Source organism: Abramis brama, assembly GCF_963993115.1.
Source record: "Abramis brama genome assembly, chromosome: 9".
Classification (NCBI taxonomy): Eukaryota; Metazoa; Chordata; class Actinopteri; order Cypriniformes; family Leuciscidae; genus Abramis; species Abramis brama.
Genome location: NC_139971.1, coordinates 24,029,042 through 24,047,667, shown reverse-complemented (window position 1 = coordinate 24,047,667; position 18,626 = coordinate 24,029,042). Strand labels below are relative to the sequence as shown.

The window sequence follows — 18,626 nt, the reverse complement described above, 5'->3', positions numbered from 1 at the left end:
CCTCTGATACTCTGCCAAAAACTAAAACATCGGTTTCGTTTTGATTATCGCCTCTTATCGCGGTCACGCTCACTTGATATTGTAGTTCTTCATTATCATGAAAGTTATTATTTGCATGCGTTTTAAAGCCATATCAGTTTAAACTTTTGATATATGTTTTTTTGAGCGCACACATCCAAAGCACTCGCACAGAAAGCTGGATGTCAGACGGCGCGTCCCGTGAGTATAAAGTTCTCTTTAAGGTTATGTCAAAAAAAAAAAACCCCACAAAGTTCACATAAACAGTCGGTTATGTCTGTGAACGTGAACAGCAGGGAAAGAAATCGCATGTGTATATTAGATCTGTGTATTAAAGTGACGGCAGTGTAATATACAGTACCTACTGCTGTATGCTGTTATATGAATCAAACAACAAAAGAAAAACAGAAAATTACTCACTGCTCTTTGTTGAATAACTTTAGTAGCTTTAATAAGAATACAATTCTTACTTGAATGCTTCTGTTAAATGCTCTGGCCTCATTTATAACCATTGCGTACGCACAAAACAGGCCCTGAAAGGCGTTTTCGCAATAATGCACACTTCCGACGCGCAAGTTGTGATTTATAAAAACAAACTTGACGGGAAAATTTGCTTACCTGCACGCAAACTCTGACCCATGCGTGCGAACATTCTGGAGACGGGGCAGTTTGGCGACACCGATGGTGAGCTGAGGGACTGCAGATGAAGGAAAACCACTTCAAGTCCTAAGTCCTAATCATAAATGCAGTGCATGTTCACAATACTAGTTTAAATAAATAAAAGAATGATTTGAATAATAATAACAGAACTCATGGTCTGAGAAAAATAAAAAGCAATTAAAAATACTATTTGGCCCATGGAAAAGATTGAAAGAAACTTTTTCTGAAATGTTTTTTATACTATTTGTATAGTATACAGGGGTGCAAACAGCGCGCTTTTCGGCGCCTCCCGCTTTTTTCACGTCAGTTTGGGTGACTTGTGTGAATCGTGCAGATCCGAAGAGTTTTTTTTTTAAGGAGGGGGGGGGGGGGGGGGTTTGAGGGGGTCTGATTATAATTTAACCAACAGTAATTCTGGATTGCGTCCACCAACAAGTAAATAGGAAATAAGCGAATCAGAACACTGCGCGCCAAACCAGCAGTATGTGCGCAAGCGTGAACCACTAGTGTTTCTGTCTCACTCTGGATCTGCCATAGGGGATCTGCCACTGCATCACATTTCTCTCTGCGTGGCGTGGAGTGTCCGTTTTTATGTCGGCTCTCATGTTAACTGGTTAGAGCTTGTGTTAGAGCACAATGCCTGCGTGACACACACACTTCTCGAGCCAATAGAACCGCAACCGACGCCTATTTTTCACGCGACACGCACGAGTGTTGGAAGTTTTCAGACAAAATAGAAGGCGCAAATACATATTATAAATTACATTTTGATGCTTGAAAGTCTCTCGGTTTTGACAAATACATATATAATTGTAATTTAAAAAATAGGCCTAATTATCGATTTTCAAATATTGCCCCTGTCAATAGGCCTACAGAACGAAATATTCTGTAGCCTATTTTGCCGTCAATACTACCGACGTTGTCTTTGCTGTATCAGGCTATATTATGTTTAACATCCAAATGTAGATGGTCTGTCGGCGCACAGAGCCACGCAGTCGCAGACAGCACGTGAAGTTCGTGAACACCGAATTCCCTTTTCTTTCTTATCTATTTGTGTTTGAACAGACATGTGCACGAAAAAATAAGCCAGTGTCCGTCTCAACGAGTTTCCCCGTAAACGCAGTCAAAATAAAATGGATGCGTGTCATTACCGGTATTAGATACGTGCATTCGTCTTAAAGGGACAGCACCCAATATACCTGCAGCTGTTTGTGTCACCAAAGTTAATCAAACAACAAAAGAGAAAGAGAAAAATCACGTTTTGTCAAAAGATAAACTGTATTAATACTTAATACAGTTAATTTACCTGAAAAACATAAAGCACTGCTTTATTTCTCGTGTATTTGTGTTTTATTGTATTTATATTTGTATTTTGTTTGTTAGTTTCTATGCAGATGCACTAGGCCTACCCTACACAATTACCCCAATCATCCTAGAATTATTAATTCTTTACAAAAAGAGCTATTCAAATCATCAGGTGAAATTGTTTTCAGGAAGTAGCAGTAAAGCAAGAAGAAGAAGTGCAAGATAGTTTTTCTAAATTTCATTTGACTCTATGTGCCTATAGGGGTGGGTTGGGGATGGTGGCAATGTAGTATCTGGATATTTGCCGCGGGACGAGGGCTTCGATTACCTCTCTCTTTTTTGACCTTACATGTGTTTGCACCCCTGAGTATAAAATACTATATATATAAATTATTTTTAGCAATGTAATGTGACGGCACATTTGTATCTCATATTTTCCTAATGTCTTGTACTGTTAAACATAGAAACATGCAAATTATATGCAGATGAGGATTTGCATAGTAAAACTAGGCATTGTAAACTCCATATATGCTTATTTTGGGGAAGGAGACGCATGTGCGTACAATCTTCCGTTGACTGGGATTTATAAAGGAAATTTCGCAAATTTGCGCAGGTTCTGGCGTACGCACGGTTTTATAAGTCTGATTTTTTTTGCCGTACGCCATTTTTGGCCGGCGGCCATCTTTGAAACGCCTCTCGGGCATCCAAGTGCAGCTCAAATCTGACAACAACGGTCTCAAAAAATGTCACCTTGTCCATCACATTGGAGCACGTTTCTGAATGACTCATTTTGAGACACTGTTTCAGATTTATGGGGAAAATAACTAAGTGGATGGATTTTTACCACTATAGGGTGGTCGTGTACACACTACATATACACACATTTATGTTCAAAAACAATATTTTGCATAATAGGTCCCCTTTTAATTAAAAGGCTGCCACACTACAGTGACTGTGTGCTCATAAGAAGATAACCAATGTATCCACTCTGGTATTTTTTAAATGTATGCAAAGCTTTCCCTTATTTAATACAGACCTCTGTGATTTAATGCAACTTGTAGGTTACTCTTTATTTGCCATGATTATATTCACTGATCATAACTGACCATGCGTAAAGTAAACTCCCATGTGCAACTGTTCAAATATTGGTCTGTTGCTTTTGTTTGCATGAGAGTATTGATCCATAAATAGTGTTTACAATTAGTAAGCATGTTTTGTCTTACTGTAGGAATGTGTATGGAGTGTGGAGAGCTTATCTTGAAGGCACCGTGCAGGTGACCCAGTCTCGTCTCAACGTCTGCGAGAACTACAAGAACGAGATTTCGGACCCCGCCAAAACCGTACGCCTCTACAAAGAACAGCAGCTGAAAAAGGTACCAACCTCGGCCCTCGGTCCTTTGGCCTGATCCGTCGTGTGCTGTAATTCTCTAACATCATTTCTCTCTGCTCTCCCGCGGTGGCCGCCCACAGTGCATTGAGCAGCTGGGTCGGATCCAGGCGGAGCTCCAGGATTCAGTGAAGGATCTGGCCAAGTCCAAAAAGAAATACTTTGAGTTGGAGCAGATGGCCCAGGCTGTGCGGGAAAAGGCTGACATTGAGTCCAAGTAAGCGCGTCTGGTATTGCAGGTGCAAACGGTCCCAGAGGTGTCCGGAACAGAAACACACACTTCACATGTGCTTGTTAATTAATTGAGTCCCATTAATTAAAGAATAACCACTAGGAGTGGACAATATTCTGGTTGAAACAATATACTGGTTGAAATTTGTATACATTTTATGCAATTTTGCAAAAATGCTGCATTGAAAATGCATGATAAACCTTTACTTTAGACATTAAGATAATAGGACTTTATTTTTTATTAGAGCTTAAAGGGACAGTACACCCAAAAATGAAAACTCTGTCATCAATTACTCATTAATGTCGTTCCAAACCCCTTTTTAGTTCATCTTTGAAACACAAATGGAGATCTTTATTGGGTGGAGATCTGAGAGCTTTCTGTCCCTCCGTTGAAAGTCCATTCACCCAAAAATGTGACACTTCAGAACGTTCATAAAGAGATTGTAAAATAAATCTATATGAATCGAGCAGTTTAATCCACAGCGAACATAAACAGAAGCTCAAAAGTGAGTAACAAGCGAGAATGAACCTCATTGGTTCTCATGCTTCAGCTTCCGTCACTAAATGTTTATATGTGAATATAAGCTTAAATTCAATCTGTTCATCATATAAAGTGATCGTGGATCTTCAGAAGACGTGGATTAAACTGCTCTGTTCAAATGGATTTATTTTACAATCTCTTTATGAATGTTTTGAACCATCAGAGTTTGGGTGATTGAACTCTGATTTCATTAAAAATATCTTCATTTGTGTTCCGAAGATGAATAAAAGTCTTATGGTTTTTGAATGACATGAGGGTGAGTAGTTGATGACAGAATTAACATTTTTGGGTGAACTAACCCTTTAAATAATCATTTATGGATTTAGCAGACACTTATCTAAAATGACTTTCATTACATTCAATGTACGCTTTATCACATGCTTTCCTTGGGAATCAAACCCATGAACTTGCCATTGCTAGTGCCGTGCTCTACTGTTTGAGCGACAGGGAATGCTGTATCCATAAAACTGTGCATATCTTGGAATTGGAATTAAATTTTTTATTGCGCTGAGCAGTTTTCCGCCTTTATAGAAGATGTTCAGCTCAGAATCACAAACTTAAAATGTCCTCAGCATTAAAGATGTGTCGCTGAGTTGATATGCCTTCATTAAATATGTATTTCTTTGGCTGATACTTAAGCCCCCAGTAGGGAATACCCCGCTCTGTTCAAAGCAATTTATTAGCCCGATGCAGAATTTGTTAAACACACTCAACCATCTCTCTTCAACTTCAAGAGCCATTTGTACCCACACTACAATTGCCATTTCAAAGCCTCTGCCAAGACCGGATTAGACACAGAGGCGAAAGACGAGTCCAGTGGCATGGCGTTGTGAGCTCCTCGCTCAGTTCTTCTATTGATTTTGGCTATCGATGTTGCCCTGCTTGTTTAGCATGGCTGGCAGTAAAGCTGAATTAGAATCAGTTATTGTTCTCAGCAGCAGAAGGAAGATGGGAGAGAATCTGTCGGTTTCCTTAATTTTCATGCATACTTAATGAATCAAAGTGTATCAGATTCCAGAGCAACTCTGATTTCTAATGAATGGGGCTCTGTGATGAGGAAGTTATCTTTGAATCCAGACATAAACGCAGAAAATTAGATGTTTAGAATTTCTTCAAACAACTTTTAATGACTTTTCATAGATGGATAGTGCAATTTTGACTCTTGACTCTTGAATTTAAACATAGTTGGTTATAAAAACCTTCAGTTTTAGTTTAAAGGAAATGGTTCACCCAAAAACGAATCTTCTGTCATCATAATGTTATTCCAAACCCATGTGACTTTTTCGTGGAAGGCAAAAGTAGTAGTTTTAAAGCATGTCATCGGGCCTGTTTACACCTGGTCACTTCATGAGTTTTCTCTGATCGGATAGCTATCGGATCGTGAAAAGACCAGGTGTAAATGCCCTCCAAAACGCTTTCTAGACTGATTTAAATCTGATCACTCAAAACCACTTCAGGAAGTGGTTTCAGACACGTTCCAAAAGAAACTGGACAAGTGTAAACGCATCTGGTTGTTGAAGCCACATATGTAAATTTGACGACTCCCAAAATGGTAATAAAAAAACATTGCAAAATATGCTGATGATAAATAAAATGAAGCTCATATCTGTTGCTTTAGTTGACCTGAATTTACATATAATGCTGGAATTGAAGATCGGATTTACATTTGTTTTGTGGAGACACATTTACGTGGCCAACTGTAAATGGGACAGTTTCAACAAATCAGATGGCTGTCCTATCAGTAAAAAAATGCATGAAGTGATCAGGTGTAAACAGGCCCTTGGATGCTCTTTTCTATAACGTGACCAAAAAACACCATAGTCCATACAATGTATGTGCTGTATTCGTAATCTTCTGATGTCATGCATTGCGATTGCTTTGTTTGAGGAACAACCTCAAATATAATTTATTTTCTGAAAGTCTCATTTGTGCCTCCAAATTTTCAAGCTTGGCACATTAGGATGCCAAGTCCTGCAGTTTGACGTCAGTGCCACTAAATGGCTTTGTTTTTAAATCTGAATATGCAGAAGCATGAATGAGAGCTACAGTGGAGGGCAGCGTTTTTTACTATTATTTATAGTATTATTAATATTTTGAATTAGCTTTTATTTATATATTTTTAGTTTTCATTTTAATTTTAGTTTTAGTAATTTTGATATGTGCTTTTGTTGTTTTTATTAGTTTATATACATTTACTGTTAGTACTGTAAGTTAGTTGCCATGGACGAATGTCTAATTTTTGCTTTTTAAGTTTGTTTTCCATCTAATATTTTATTTTTGTTTAGCTTTATTTCAATTAGCAATATAATAGTTTTAGTTTTTAAATTTTAGTTAGCTATAACAACACTGGTGGAGGGGAGGATTTTCAGCTCATATCAAATTATATTTGGGTCTGTTTCTCATGCAGAGCTGTCATATGACTTCAGAAGATATAGAATATAGTGCATATTCACAACTTTATTGATGTTTTTATGATGTCATTTTTCCGTTATGGAGCTGTCATTGTATAGTTGAGAGCAGTGTGGACATTGTTCAAAATATCTCCTGTTGTGTTCTTCAGAAAAAAGTCAAACAGGTTTGGAATGACATGAGAGTGAATAAGTGATTCATTTTGGGGTCAACTGTACCTTTAAGATAAGTTATCTCAGTGATGGTATAACCAGATTGTTGCCAGTTTTATAAAGCCTCTTCCTTCCTTTCACAGGTTGCTGGAGTGATCTACTCTAGTTTGATTTATAATGTCTGTTTCTTCCTCCGCACGTATCTGGGAAGGTTTTGATCCGGGCTTTCATTTATCCTGCTTGTTCCTTCCTCTGGGTCTGATATGTCTGTGATTTATAATACCTGCTCTGTGTTTTCTCAGGTCAAAGCTGGGCCTGTTCCAATCCAGGATAAGTTTACAGAAGGCCAGTGTAAAGGTAAACACCCCTGTCTGTCCGTTTTTTTTAAAGAAACATTTAGCTTCCGATCTAAAACCTGGTCTGCTCTTTAGTGTGACAGGCCATGTGTGTTTGGGTCTTCTGTCAGACACATTATGACTGGGTTGGAGTGTTATTAAAGGATTTATGAAAACAAAAATGTTTTTTTTTTTTTTTTTTCATATTTTACTCAGCTGAATTCTTTACTTCTGAGAAAAAAAAGGTTCTGAGCTTTTCCATACAATAGGTAGTAGACACTGATGAGCCAAAACATTATGACCACTCGCAGGTGAAGCAACACATGTTGATCAATTGCTAACAATGTCACGTATCCAGTTCTAATTTTTATGGCCAACTGACAGGGTCAGAGTATCTCTGAAATGGCAAGGCTTGTGGGTTTTTCCTGGTCAGCAGGGGTGGGAACCTACGGACAATGGTCCTGAGGAGCGACAAACCACAACACTGTGACAGGGGTTTGGGCGTCCAAAGCTTATTGATGCACAAGGGCAACAAAGGCTATTCAGAGGACAGAGGCTGGTCCGAACTGTATTGTGGCACAAGTCACTGAAATTTTTATTGATGGTTATGGGAGAAATGTGTAACAACATCGCACCCTGCTGCATAAGGTGCTGTGGAGACGCAGACTGATCAGGGTGCCCATGATGACCCATGATCACTGTCGAAAGCACCTACAATGGGAACACAAGCATCAGAACCAGAACTTGGAGCAGTGGAAGAAGGTCATCTGGCCCAACGAGTCCCATTTGCCTTACATCATGTGGACAGCCATGTCGTTTATGGGGAAGTGATGGCACCTGGATGCACTGTGGGACTAGGACAGCTGGCGGAGGGTGTGTGATCATGCTCTGTGCGATGTTTTACTTGGACTGTCTTATCATATGGATGTCAGTTTGACACTGGCCACCTACCTAAATTTCACTGTAAACTAGGTACACCCCGTCATGACAAATGTCACTCTCTGATGGCAGTGGCCTCTTTCAGCAGGATAATGCACACTGCCACACGTTTTTCAGGAATGGTTTAAGGAATATGATGGAGAGTTCAAGGTGTTCCCCTGGCCTACAAATTCCCCAGATATCAATCTGATTGAGCATCTGTGGGATGTGCTGGACCAATTCCAATCCATGATGTCTCCACCTCGCAACTTACAGGACTGGAATGATCTGCTGCTAACGTCTTGGTGCCAGAAACCACAGGACACCTTCAGAGGGCCTTGTAGAGTCCATGTCTCGGCAGGTCGGCGCTGTTTGGGTGGCACGCGAATGAACAGAGATATTAGGCAGGTGGTCATAATATTTTGGTTCATTGGTGTACACTTTCCAAAAAAGAACAAAAATTCACCATAAAAGTAGTCCATACAACTCAAGCACTTTAAAGTCTTATAGCTGTAAGTGGAAAAAAAATAAAACATTTGCATTTAACTGATGGTGGTTCAGGTCAAATGATACAGTGTTGGAATGACATGACATGAACTCTCTCTTTAAATGGATGTTCCAGAATCTTGCACTTCTTGAAGTTTAGGACCTTGTGTGTGTGTGTTACAGTTGAAAGCAAAGAGAAGCGATTGTAACTCCAAAGCGACCCATGCGAGGAACGAATATCTTCTCACACTGGCGGCGGCTAACGCACACCACGACCGCTACTACCAGACCGACCTGGTCAACTGCATCAAGGTGAGCACAGCAAAGCAGTGTTCTTTTAGTATTATTTATATGCTATTATAGTATTTATTATTATGTTTAATGTTTTTGTTTTTGCATTTTCAGTTCTAATTTTATTTAAAAATTTTTTAGCATTTTGTTATGTGATTTTGTCATTTATTAGTTGTTTTCTATTTTGCTTTTTTTCTCAGTTTTAGTCATTTTAGTACTTGAAGTTTTAAGTTTTTCATCTAATATTTATATTTTATTTTATTAAAGTAACTGTTTATTAAAGCACATAATGAATTCTTCAGTAAAAAGGAAATTTGCTTTGATTAAATCATGAACATGTGGTTGTGCATTATTGGGTGGAGTTTGCTCCATGTCAACAGTGCGTAACTTAATTTTACTAAATATTAGAGTTTTGATTTTCATGATTTCAGTGTTGTTGGTGGAGTATTGCACGTCTTGAACCGTTTTACACGAGTCATGTCTGTTGGCATGAATCTAGCACAGTGGGGCAGACAGTGATGTAATCTGTGTGCAGATCAAACTATGTACTTCCTGTGTAGATTTCCTCACAGGAAAAAGCTCCCTCACAGAGAGAAATATCTGCATGCTTTCTTTTCTTGCCCAGTATTGCTCATTTATAACTGGACAAGAGCCATCTAGTCTTATGTCACTAAGTATTTTTGCGTACATCCACATTTTTAAAAGTTGTAAAAACTATATTACCACCATTCTGGTGACGTATTCAGTCTGTTTATGTTTTATAATATCTCCTCAGGTATTTATAATAAGCTAATTTGGGGTAGTTATCAGCCTTGTGTTGTGCATGTAAACACACTCACTGACTGGAGACAGTATTGTTGTTTCCCTCTTGTGCAGATGTTAAATGCATGTAATGCGTGATTATGCAATTGAATGTTTGGTGTTTGTGGTCCAGCATATCTGGTTGTGTGTGTAATAGACAGAAGTTGGCTAGAACATCGAAGCACGTCTGGTATGTGTACCGTTCTGCTTCATGCTCTCAGGGTCACAGCACAGCGCCTCCAGGCTCATGGGACCTTAGCACAGCTTAGAGAACAAGAATGGTACTTTTTTTATTCTATTCTAACTTAAAGTCAACATGAAATCGCATTTGCAACCCATTTTATTTCCAAATGAAAACTGTATAGTCCAGTCACAAACAATACTAGTGACTATCCTGAGCTGCAACGTCAAAGACATCAGATGGAGAATATACATATTCACCCTTTATTTAAATAATATTATAAAAAATGTGTTAAAGATTTTGTAATCGTATTACATAGTTTTTCTTGGAGTCTTCAATTGTTTTATTTGTGATAATGCAATGAAACCTGCCAAATTGTGTGGACGTAATTTTTGGCCAGGCTGTCATACAAAGAAATTATGAACACATGCAAAAACAAGAGAGAATCAACGAAATATTAATAGCTGGTTATGTTGTAGTCAATGTATTAGTGTTGTGGTCAGGACCACCTAAATTGAGACCAAGTCAAGACCAGACCATATTCGTGAAAACAGCTCTCTTTCTCTTGTGATACTGCTTAATTATATCATAATTATGCTATAATATAAAAAGCAAGATCTCATATAAGTACTTTTTTGCAATCATATCTTGAATTTAGTTGGCAATGTGTATTCATTTTGGTAAAAAAAAATTTTGACACAATCCCATGTTTTGTTCTTTTATAAAAAAGTTATTGATTGCATTTGAAGCAGGAACTTTTACATCAAGTCACATTAATGATGTTAACAAATAAATCAAACTATATATATATATATATATATATATATATATATATATATATATATATATATATATATATATGTATATGTGTGTGTGTGTGTATATTCCTTTATATTATATTATTTTGGTCTAAATTTTAATACATTTTAATAAGAAATTTTAATAAAAAATGAAATATTTAGGATTTGTATACACCGCTACATCAGTGTAGACAGATGGTGTTGTTAAGACTTTTACAAGCAGGTGTTAACAGGACTGTGCCAACCAGCCAAACCTTGACCCCTTAGTGACATCACCTGAAAAGGAAATGGAGGTGAAGTAGGTTATTCATTTTTGAAGAAAGAGATGAAGATGATTGTTTTCTCTCCCTTTTGGAATAATGTGCACTGATGAATCGTGCACTCAGGAACATGTATTAGGACCGTAAATGGGGACATTTTGATTTCATGTTGACCTTATCAAACCTCATGCACCGCCTGAGCCCATATGCAAAGATATTTTTATCCAATTATTCAGGGCTTGAAATATGACAAGTGTCCGCTCCTGATTTTGTGCGATCGGGTCAGTTCATGTATGTGTGCCAGTATAAATCTTTGCTTCATCTCGACAGACTTGACAGTAGCTCCAGTCATGGCCTTATTTAGTGATGCAAACTCTCTTGAATTCTTCAACATCCTTCTTAATCTTAGACCATTGGGAACAGATATCTTGGAGAATGTGCTTGCCAAGATGACCGCCACATCCCCAGAGATACACATCAACCTCTGGGCAAACATTTCTAAATCTGGCATCAGAGTGTATGCTTGTTACATTAGAAAAAGAAGACTGAATGAATTGTAACTGGAACGTTTTTCAGTATCATTGTTTGTGTTCTGTAGTTCAACTATTAGCTTAACTGTTGACTATTTACAGCTGCCAAGCAGCTTGCATTTACATTTATTAATTTAACAGATGCTTTTATCCAAAGCACCATTAGGCAGCAGGTTTATTCTGGGATATTTTTTGGGAAATGTTTTTAGTAAGATGTCACCTTTAGAATGGACATTTGAATACATTAACTATATTTTTAGGGCCCCATCACCAATGGTGTGAGGAACCTCTTTGATTTGGTTCTTTTATTATGTTTTATGGTTGATTGGTTGGTTTGTTTATTCTTTTATTTGAACCTTTATTTTATTCCACCTTGTTTGCATTAATCATCTATCTACTTGTACTTTTATCTAAAGCAACTTCACAGGTCACATGTTTGCATATATCAACCATTTTGTTAATTTCCTCAGAAGTTTTATACCAGATTGATTTATCTATTCTTTAAATCATTCTCTCTCATTTCTGCTCTTTTGCTCGTGATCAGACCAGACAAGCGTTTACTCTGCATATTTGCACTTGACCACGTCTCGTACTGTAAGTCTCTATCAGCTTTGTCCTGTCACTGTGTTCAGAACCGAACTGATAGTCTCCTCCTGTTCTTACCGGAGGACATCATCTGTGTTCCACCCGCTTCATGTTTGACTCCGAGCGATATGAATGCAATCTGAGAGAATCTGTCTTAAATTATTGATAGATGGAGAGTCAGTGCTTCAGGCCCACCCAGCTGCCGTAAGACCGGCTCAATACAGCCCTTCTCATCATTTCCCATTGGCTGAGACATAACCTTGGTTATGGTCAACATACTGTAGCTCTATATCTATATCTTGATTATTAACGAGAGTAGTCTCATATGTCATATTTCCAGACATATTCTTTAATATATATTCCATTGCTGTCAGGGCAGATTTACGGAATGCTAGTCTTCTGTTTTCCCATCTTACTTCTATTTCTTTCTGCATTGTGCTTTTTTTAAGCTCTATGAACAGTATTTGTGGCATGATGTCAGTTACAACAGAAAATAATGTTGACTTGTCCCTTAGGGTTGATTTATTTATTTATTTAAAAATGAGAAATCACAATTATAGTAATGCACTTCCAATTAAAGTCTATGGGGACTGCATTCAAATTGAAATTTGCATTGAAATTTGTCCTTTTTGAGGTCAGAATACTGTTCTTATGTGTTGCTGACACATTTCCTGTGCTTTACAGATACATAATGTCTTTTTGGTGTCCTTGCGCATATTAACTAGATTTTACAAGGTCATTCATTTAATAATTGAGAAGCCTGAAACATTTATTTTTGCTTGTGCTGAGTCTTGACACACACTCACTCACCAGCCACTTTATTTGGTACACCTTGCTAGTACCGGGTTGCCTTAATTCTTAAAAGTGCCTTAATTCTTCGTGGCATAGATTCAACAATGTGCTGGAAATTCCTCTGAGATTTTGGTCCATATTGACATGATAGCATCACGCATTTGCTGCAGATTCATGATGCGACTCTCCCCTTTCCAGCACCTCCTAAAGGTGCTCTATTGGATTGAGATCTGGTGACTGTGGAGGACATCTGAGTATATTCAACTCATTGTCATGTTCAAGAAACCAGTTTGAGATGATTTGAGCTGTTGCGTTATCCTGCTGGAAGTAACCATGAGAAGATGAGTACACTGTGGTCATAAAGGGATGGACATAGTCAGCAACAATACTCAGGTATGCTGTGGTGTTTAAATGATGCTCAATTGACCCAAAGTGTGCCAAGAAAATATCTCCTTCACTATTACAACACCAGCAGCCTGAACCGTTGATGCAAGGCTGGATGTATCCATTATTTCATGTTGTTTATTCCAAATTATGACACTACCATCTGAATGTTGCAGCAGAAATCGATACTCATCGGACCAGGCAACGGTTTTCCAGTCTTCTATTGTCCAATTTTGGTGAGCCCTTGCGAATTGTAGCCTCAGTTTCCTGTTCTTATCTGACAGGAGTGTCACCGGTGTGTTCTTCTGCTGCTGTAGTCCGTCTGCTTCAAGGGTGGCCGCGTTCAGAGATGCTCATCTGAAGAAAGTGGGGTTTTTTTTAGCCTTTTTATCAGCTCAAACCAGTCTGGCCATTCGTCTCTCACCTCTGTCATCAACAAGGCATTTTTCACCCACAAAACTGCCACTCTCTGGATATTTTCTCTTTTTCAGACCATTCTCTGTAAACCCTAGAGATGGTTGTGCATGAAAATCCCAGCAGATCATCAGTTTCTGAAATACTCAGACCACCCATCTGGCAACAACCACCATGCAATGTTCAAAAACACTTCACGTCCCCCTGTGGTGAAAATTAAGTTTTTCTGTTGTTTATATGTTCATGTGTTGTTTTTAATTTGCTTTAAGAGAAACCATGTGCAAATTCATAAGTCAATACCTCTCTCTCTTTTCTTAGCGTTATTCCCGCTCATTTGAAGGGTCTGCTTCTCACACAAGATTTGGCACAGGTTTTACACAGGTTTCTGTCACAACCCAGCACTGAGAGCACTGGGACACATTCACACTCACACTATACAAAAATTTGCCTTATCCAATCCACCTAACCTGCATGTCTTTGGACTGTGGGTGAAACCGGAGCTGACACAGGGAGAACATGCAAACTCCACACAATAAAGCAATAAAGCAGGTGAATGATGTATATTATGATTTTATGATGAACTATATGCCTTTCTCTACTGATGTTCTGAGTTGTTCAAAGCGTTTCTGATGATTGTTAGAAGGAAGCTGACTCTGAGATGGCGAACGGGAACATGGTTTGTGTAACATTAGCAGCACATTATTAGCTGTTAGCAACAGGCTAATCATATTAATTACCGTTATGTGTCCGACGTTGTAAAAGGTAATACCATTTTGCAGCGTTTACCTCAGTAAGTTGGCCGAGTGGATCTCTGAGCTGGTGTGAGTGAGTGGAGGCGGGGCTAATTTGCATATCCATGGATCTGTGTATACTACACAAAGCAAGGGTGTAGAGTTACATTCAAGCTATTTTAAGGCATGAAGAATTTTTTTTCAAAGGACCATTTTTTTAAATGTGTAATTTTGGTGATCAAAGATGAGTTTTAAGAGATACAATATTGACTGCTGGGGGACTTTAAATCACCTTTCTTCCCCATCTGATGCTAAGTTTGAACTTCAGCAGATCGTCTTGACCATGTATACATGCCTAAATGCAATGAGTTGCTGCCATGTGATTGAACAAGTGTACCTAATAAAGTGGCCGGTGAATGTATATGTATATAGATAGTAAATGTGTGAGGAAAGAGGGGAGATATGCATGTATCTATATTTCAGTAGGTTTCTCTTTTAGTCCTGATTTTGTCTTAAATGTTTAACGGCACAAAATCAGAAGAAAGAGAGAAGGGAAATTCTGCTTTCAAGATTAGTAGTGGGTTTTCCCAGCAGTGTTGTCATCGCTGTATTGTTTTGTACTTGTAAATGTGTGAGGAAAGAGGTGAGATATGCGTGTGTTTCGCATGTATTCTTAGCTCTTATTCCTGTTTTGGCGTGTGAACCAGCCGGCATCTATATATACACATACCATCAGCATTTTGTCACTCTTCTGCTTTGGGTATGTATAGAAAGATGACTTACTGAACTCTGAGAAAATGTGGCACATATCTACAAACATATCCTGCTGATAGCTTAAAGGAGTAGCACACCCAAAAATGAAAATTCTGTCATCGTTTTCTCGTCTCATCTTTTCCATTTAGGCAGAATGTCTCTTTTGAATGAAAATAGACAGTGTCATATTATGTCAAATATTATTGTTTTTCATTTATCTCTTGGCCAATTACTGACTTGTATCTATGGGTTTAAAACAATGTGAGGGTGATGACAGAATTTCCTTTGAAGTGAACTTAGCATGTAAATCACTATTTAAACTCGGTCAGTAAGAGTTTTTGGAAAGAAAATAATACTACTTTTCAGTAAGGATGCATTAATTTGATCAAAAGTGACAGTAAAGACAGTATAATGTTTCAAGATATTCTATTTTAAAGGGGTCGTGCTGCATTTTTTTATTATTTTATTTTTCCTGGGTTGCACTTATAATGTTAGTATGATTTGTACATCAAAAATTGTCATAATTTAGAAATAAAAGGCATTTTTCTGACTATGATTTTAGCCTCTGTTTGAAGGAGCGTGTCTACTGTGAGACTTCAGTGTAAACGCCCACTGCTGTGATTGGCTGACATATTTGCATTGGCAATAGCTACGTATTACATGTTGAACTCTCTCAAAACTTTGATCATGTTTTTACTATTTCAGCTGTCGAGGTTAACTAATAGTGAAAAGTGTAGATTATAGCATACTATTTAGATCTGTGGCATTATATTTAGATCGTGGCATAAAAAGTTGCAGTGATGAGCATTACAGCCGATCACAGACATGTTGCGCGCATGAATGCAGTGATCTCGTCATATAACTCAATTTCTGCACTCGCATGAATGCTTTCAATATAACTAACAGTGCAAACACGATGTAAATAAGAGAGTCGTTAAATTGATTGTAAATTGTCACTGATAAACTTGCGCTGTTTGATTGACAGCTCCAGAGATTGTAAAGGGAGCTTTCTTTGACCGCTTTCTATATATAATTTAATCACAGTTTAAATAACAGATTATTTTCATCCTACTAAGAGAAACAATGCAAAGTTGACCGTTTAGTCACTGTTTTGATTTACTGACACATAAACAACAATAACTGTACATGAATCATTACATATCAGAAATCACTGGTCACAGATCAGGCATTAAAATTAACACAGTTACCAATTGTCGCATTACTGTTGAGTCCATATCATTAAAGTCTGTTTGCAGAGCCTGCGCCGAAATTGTGACTGATTTACCAAAGAATCCACAGTGAAATGTACCGAATACAAATAAATAATGCTTAACTGAGACATTCACATTGTTGAAAATAAATAACCACATTCCTAGCATTAGGATATTTTGGAAGGTAATGTTATTTTTAGTCCTGTGATCCCCTTCTCTCCTCGTCATCTCTATAAAGCGACAGTGGTAACGATGTAGAAGTAGGCGTTCATCTTCTTCTGCAGATGAGTTCTTTCAAATCTCTATGAAGTCATAAATCGGCACATTCCAAAACGAGTCATTTTCAGACATTGGTTTCAATAAAATCTGTTTTTGGACTAACAAGGAAATTTTCAGTTCTGAAACTTATAGGATATTCGTATAGTATGATGACCTCTTATGTCAAAAGCTCAAGGAAAATGTGATTTCTCAATTCATGACCCCTTTAAATAAATGCTGTTCTAAATAATCCTGAAAATCATGTGACACTGAAGACTGGAGTAAATTTGACATCACAGGAGTAAATTACATTTTAAAATATATTACAGTAGAAAAAAGTTATTTTAAATTTGTAATAATATTTCACAATTTTACTGTTTTTACTGTATGTTAAAACATTAAGAAATTCTCACAAAGACCAAACATTTAAACTTTACTGTGTAGTTTTGAAAATACATCACTTTATAATTAACGATTAATGATTATTATTGATAATTAATGATTTAATTTAGTTATGTTGATTATTTTCTTGACTTTACACATCAATAGACTTACTGTAAAATTGTATAAAAATAACTTTTTGTGAATTTAATAGCCTCCATTTATAGCCAACAGATGGTTTGTGCTAAATGTGCACCACAGGTTCATACCGAATCTTAGAGTGTGTGTGTGTGTGTGTGTTGAGTGGTTCATTTATTCCCTCTAGGAGGCATTGGGGTGTAAAGTGAAGCATTTATAATGCAGCAGAAGTGTTTGTTCAGCTGATGCTTGTGTTTGCTTTATGTCTTTTCCTGTGTTGTGTGTCTATGTGTGTGTTTGTGCGTCCGTCCTGGTGTGCTCTTAACCACGGGCCACGGGAATTATAGTTTTCCACGCATAGAGCCACATTTGGGAATGCGCAGTCATGACAAAACCAGGAAGCTTAAGATGTCCCGCACCTTTGAAAGAATAGGAAATGAATCATTTCGCATTGAGCCAGTGTGGTGGGTGGAGGTGGACGGGACCCTATCAGAAGGAAGCACAGCCTCTCTCTCTCTCCATCTCTCTCATGCATATGACACCCATGTGCTTCCTGACAGCGCCGGTACCTGCCGTAACCCGGTGGACCCAGAGTATAATTTCCAGATCACCCACAGCAAACAGTCGTACAAATCAAGGTCTGTTTTCGAAATGCATTCCATCCCAGTACTGGTGAACATGGAGGGACTGTGAGAGAGAAAGAGGGAGACGGAGGGGGAAAGCAGAGGTTTCGAGTTTTGTTTTTGCACGTTGAGGCCTTGGAATCTGAACTGGCTAACCTTTCCCAGCAGCTGCTGCTGTTTGAACAATCTGCTCTGATCCAAGCGTCTCTCAGTCCAGAGAAAACAGGCGTCTGTTCTGAGCTTTGGCCACTAGGGGGCCGAGACAAGAGAGACGTTTGTCCTTCTATTTGTCTTTAATGCAGATGTGTTTGTCTGCAAATGCACCAGTTTCATCCATCTATCCATCTATCCATCTATCTTTCTATCTGTCTGTCTGTCTGTCTGTCTCTCTGTCTTTTGTCACTTCATCGGCCTGTTGTTTAATTCTGTCATTCTTTTTGTTGTTCTTTCTATCTGGTTTTGTCTACCACTTTGTCTAAATTCATTCTATCATTTTATTTGTCTGTCATTTTATATTATTATTTCTATCATTCTATTTTGGTCATTCTTATTGATAATTATTTCTGTCATTTGTCTGTCATTCGATCTGTCTTCTTTCATTTCATAATTTTATTATATAATTATGTCATTCTGTCGGTTGTTTTGTGTCTTTATCTATCTCTTTCTATCATTCTTAATTCTTTTATCATTCTTCCCATAGTTCTTTTTTTTATTCCACTATTATATCTATCATTAATTCTATCATTCCTTCTCTTTGTAAGTTGATCTGTCATTCTTGGTATCATTCTTAACTCTATATCTTTCTATCATTCCATCTGTTGTGCTTTAATCATTTTTTTCAATCATTCTGTCTGCCTTTTTTTCCCCTTTTTTCTATTCTGTCTACCGTTCCCTCTGTTTGTTGTACTTTCTGTTGTTCATTCTATCATTCTGTCTGTCATTCACATTTCTCTCTTTGGTACCTCCGACCTTTTCTGAAAACACAAGGAGATTTGTTATTCATTCAGTCCAAACACAGTGTGTGATCTGTCTGTCTCTGTCTGTGTGTGTC

The 18,626-nt window shown here is 37.8% G+C and overlaps 1 protein-coding gene across 2 annotated transcripts in view; it reads left to right on the top strand.

Annotated features, from left to right (window-relative positions):
• Window positions 1-18,626, top strand: part of fchsd2 (FCH and double SH3 domains 2) — a 94,058-nt gene that overhangs the window by 54,812 nt on the left and 20,620 nt on the right. For both annotated transcript variants that reach the window (XM_084125009.1, XM_084125010.1), the window contains exons 5-8: window positions 3,212-3,356; window positions 3,454-3,587; window positions 7,006-7,060; window positions 8,626-8,754. In XM_084125009.1, coding sequence (XP_083981135.1) covers window positions 3,212-3,356; window positions 3,454-3,587; window positions 7,006-7,060; window positions 8,626-8,754 — 463 coding nt within the window. The remainder of the gene's footprint in view (window positions 1-3,211; window positions 3,357-3,453; window positions 3,588-7,005; window positions 7,061-8,625; window positions 8,755-18,626) is intronic.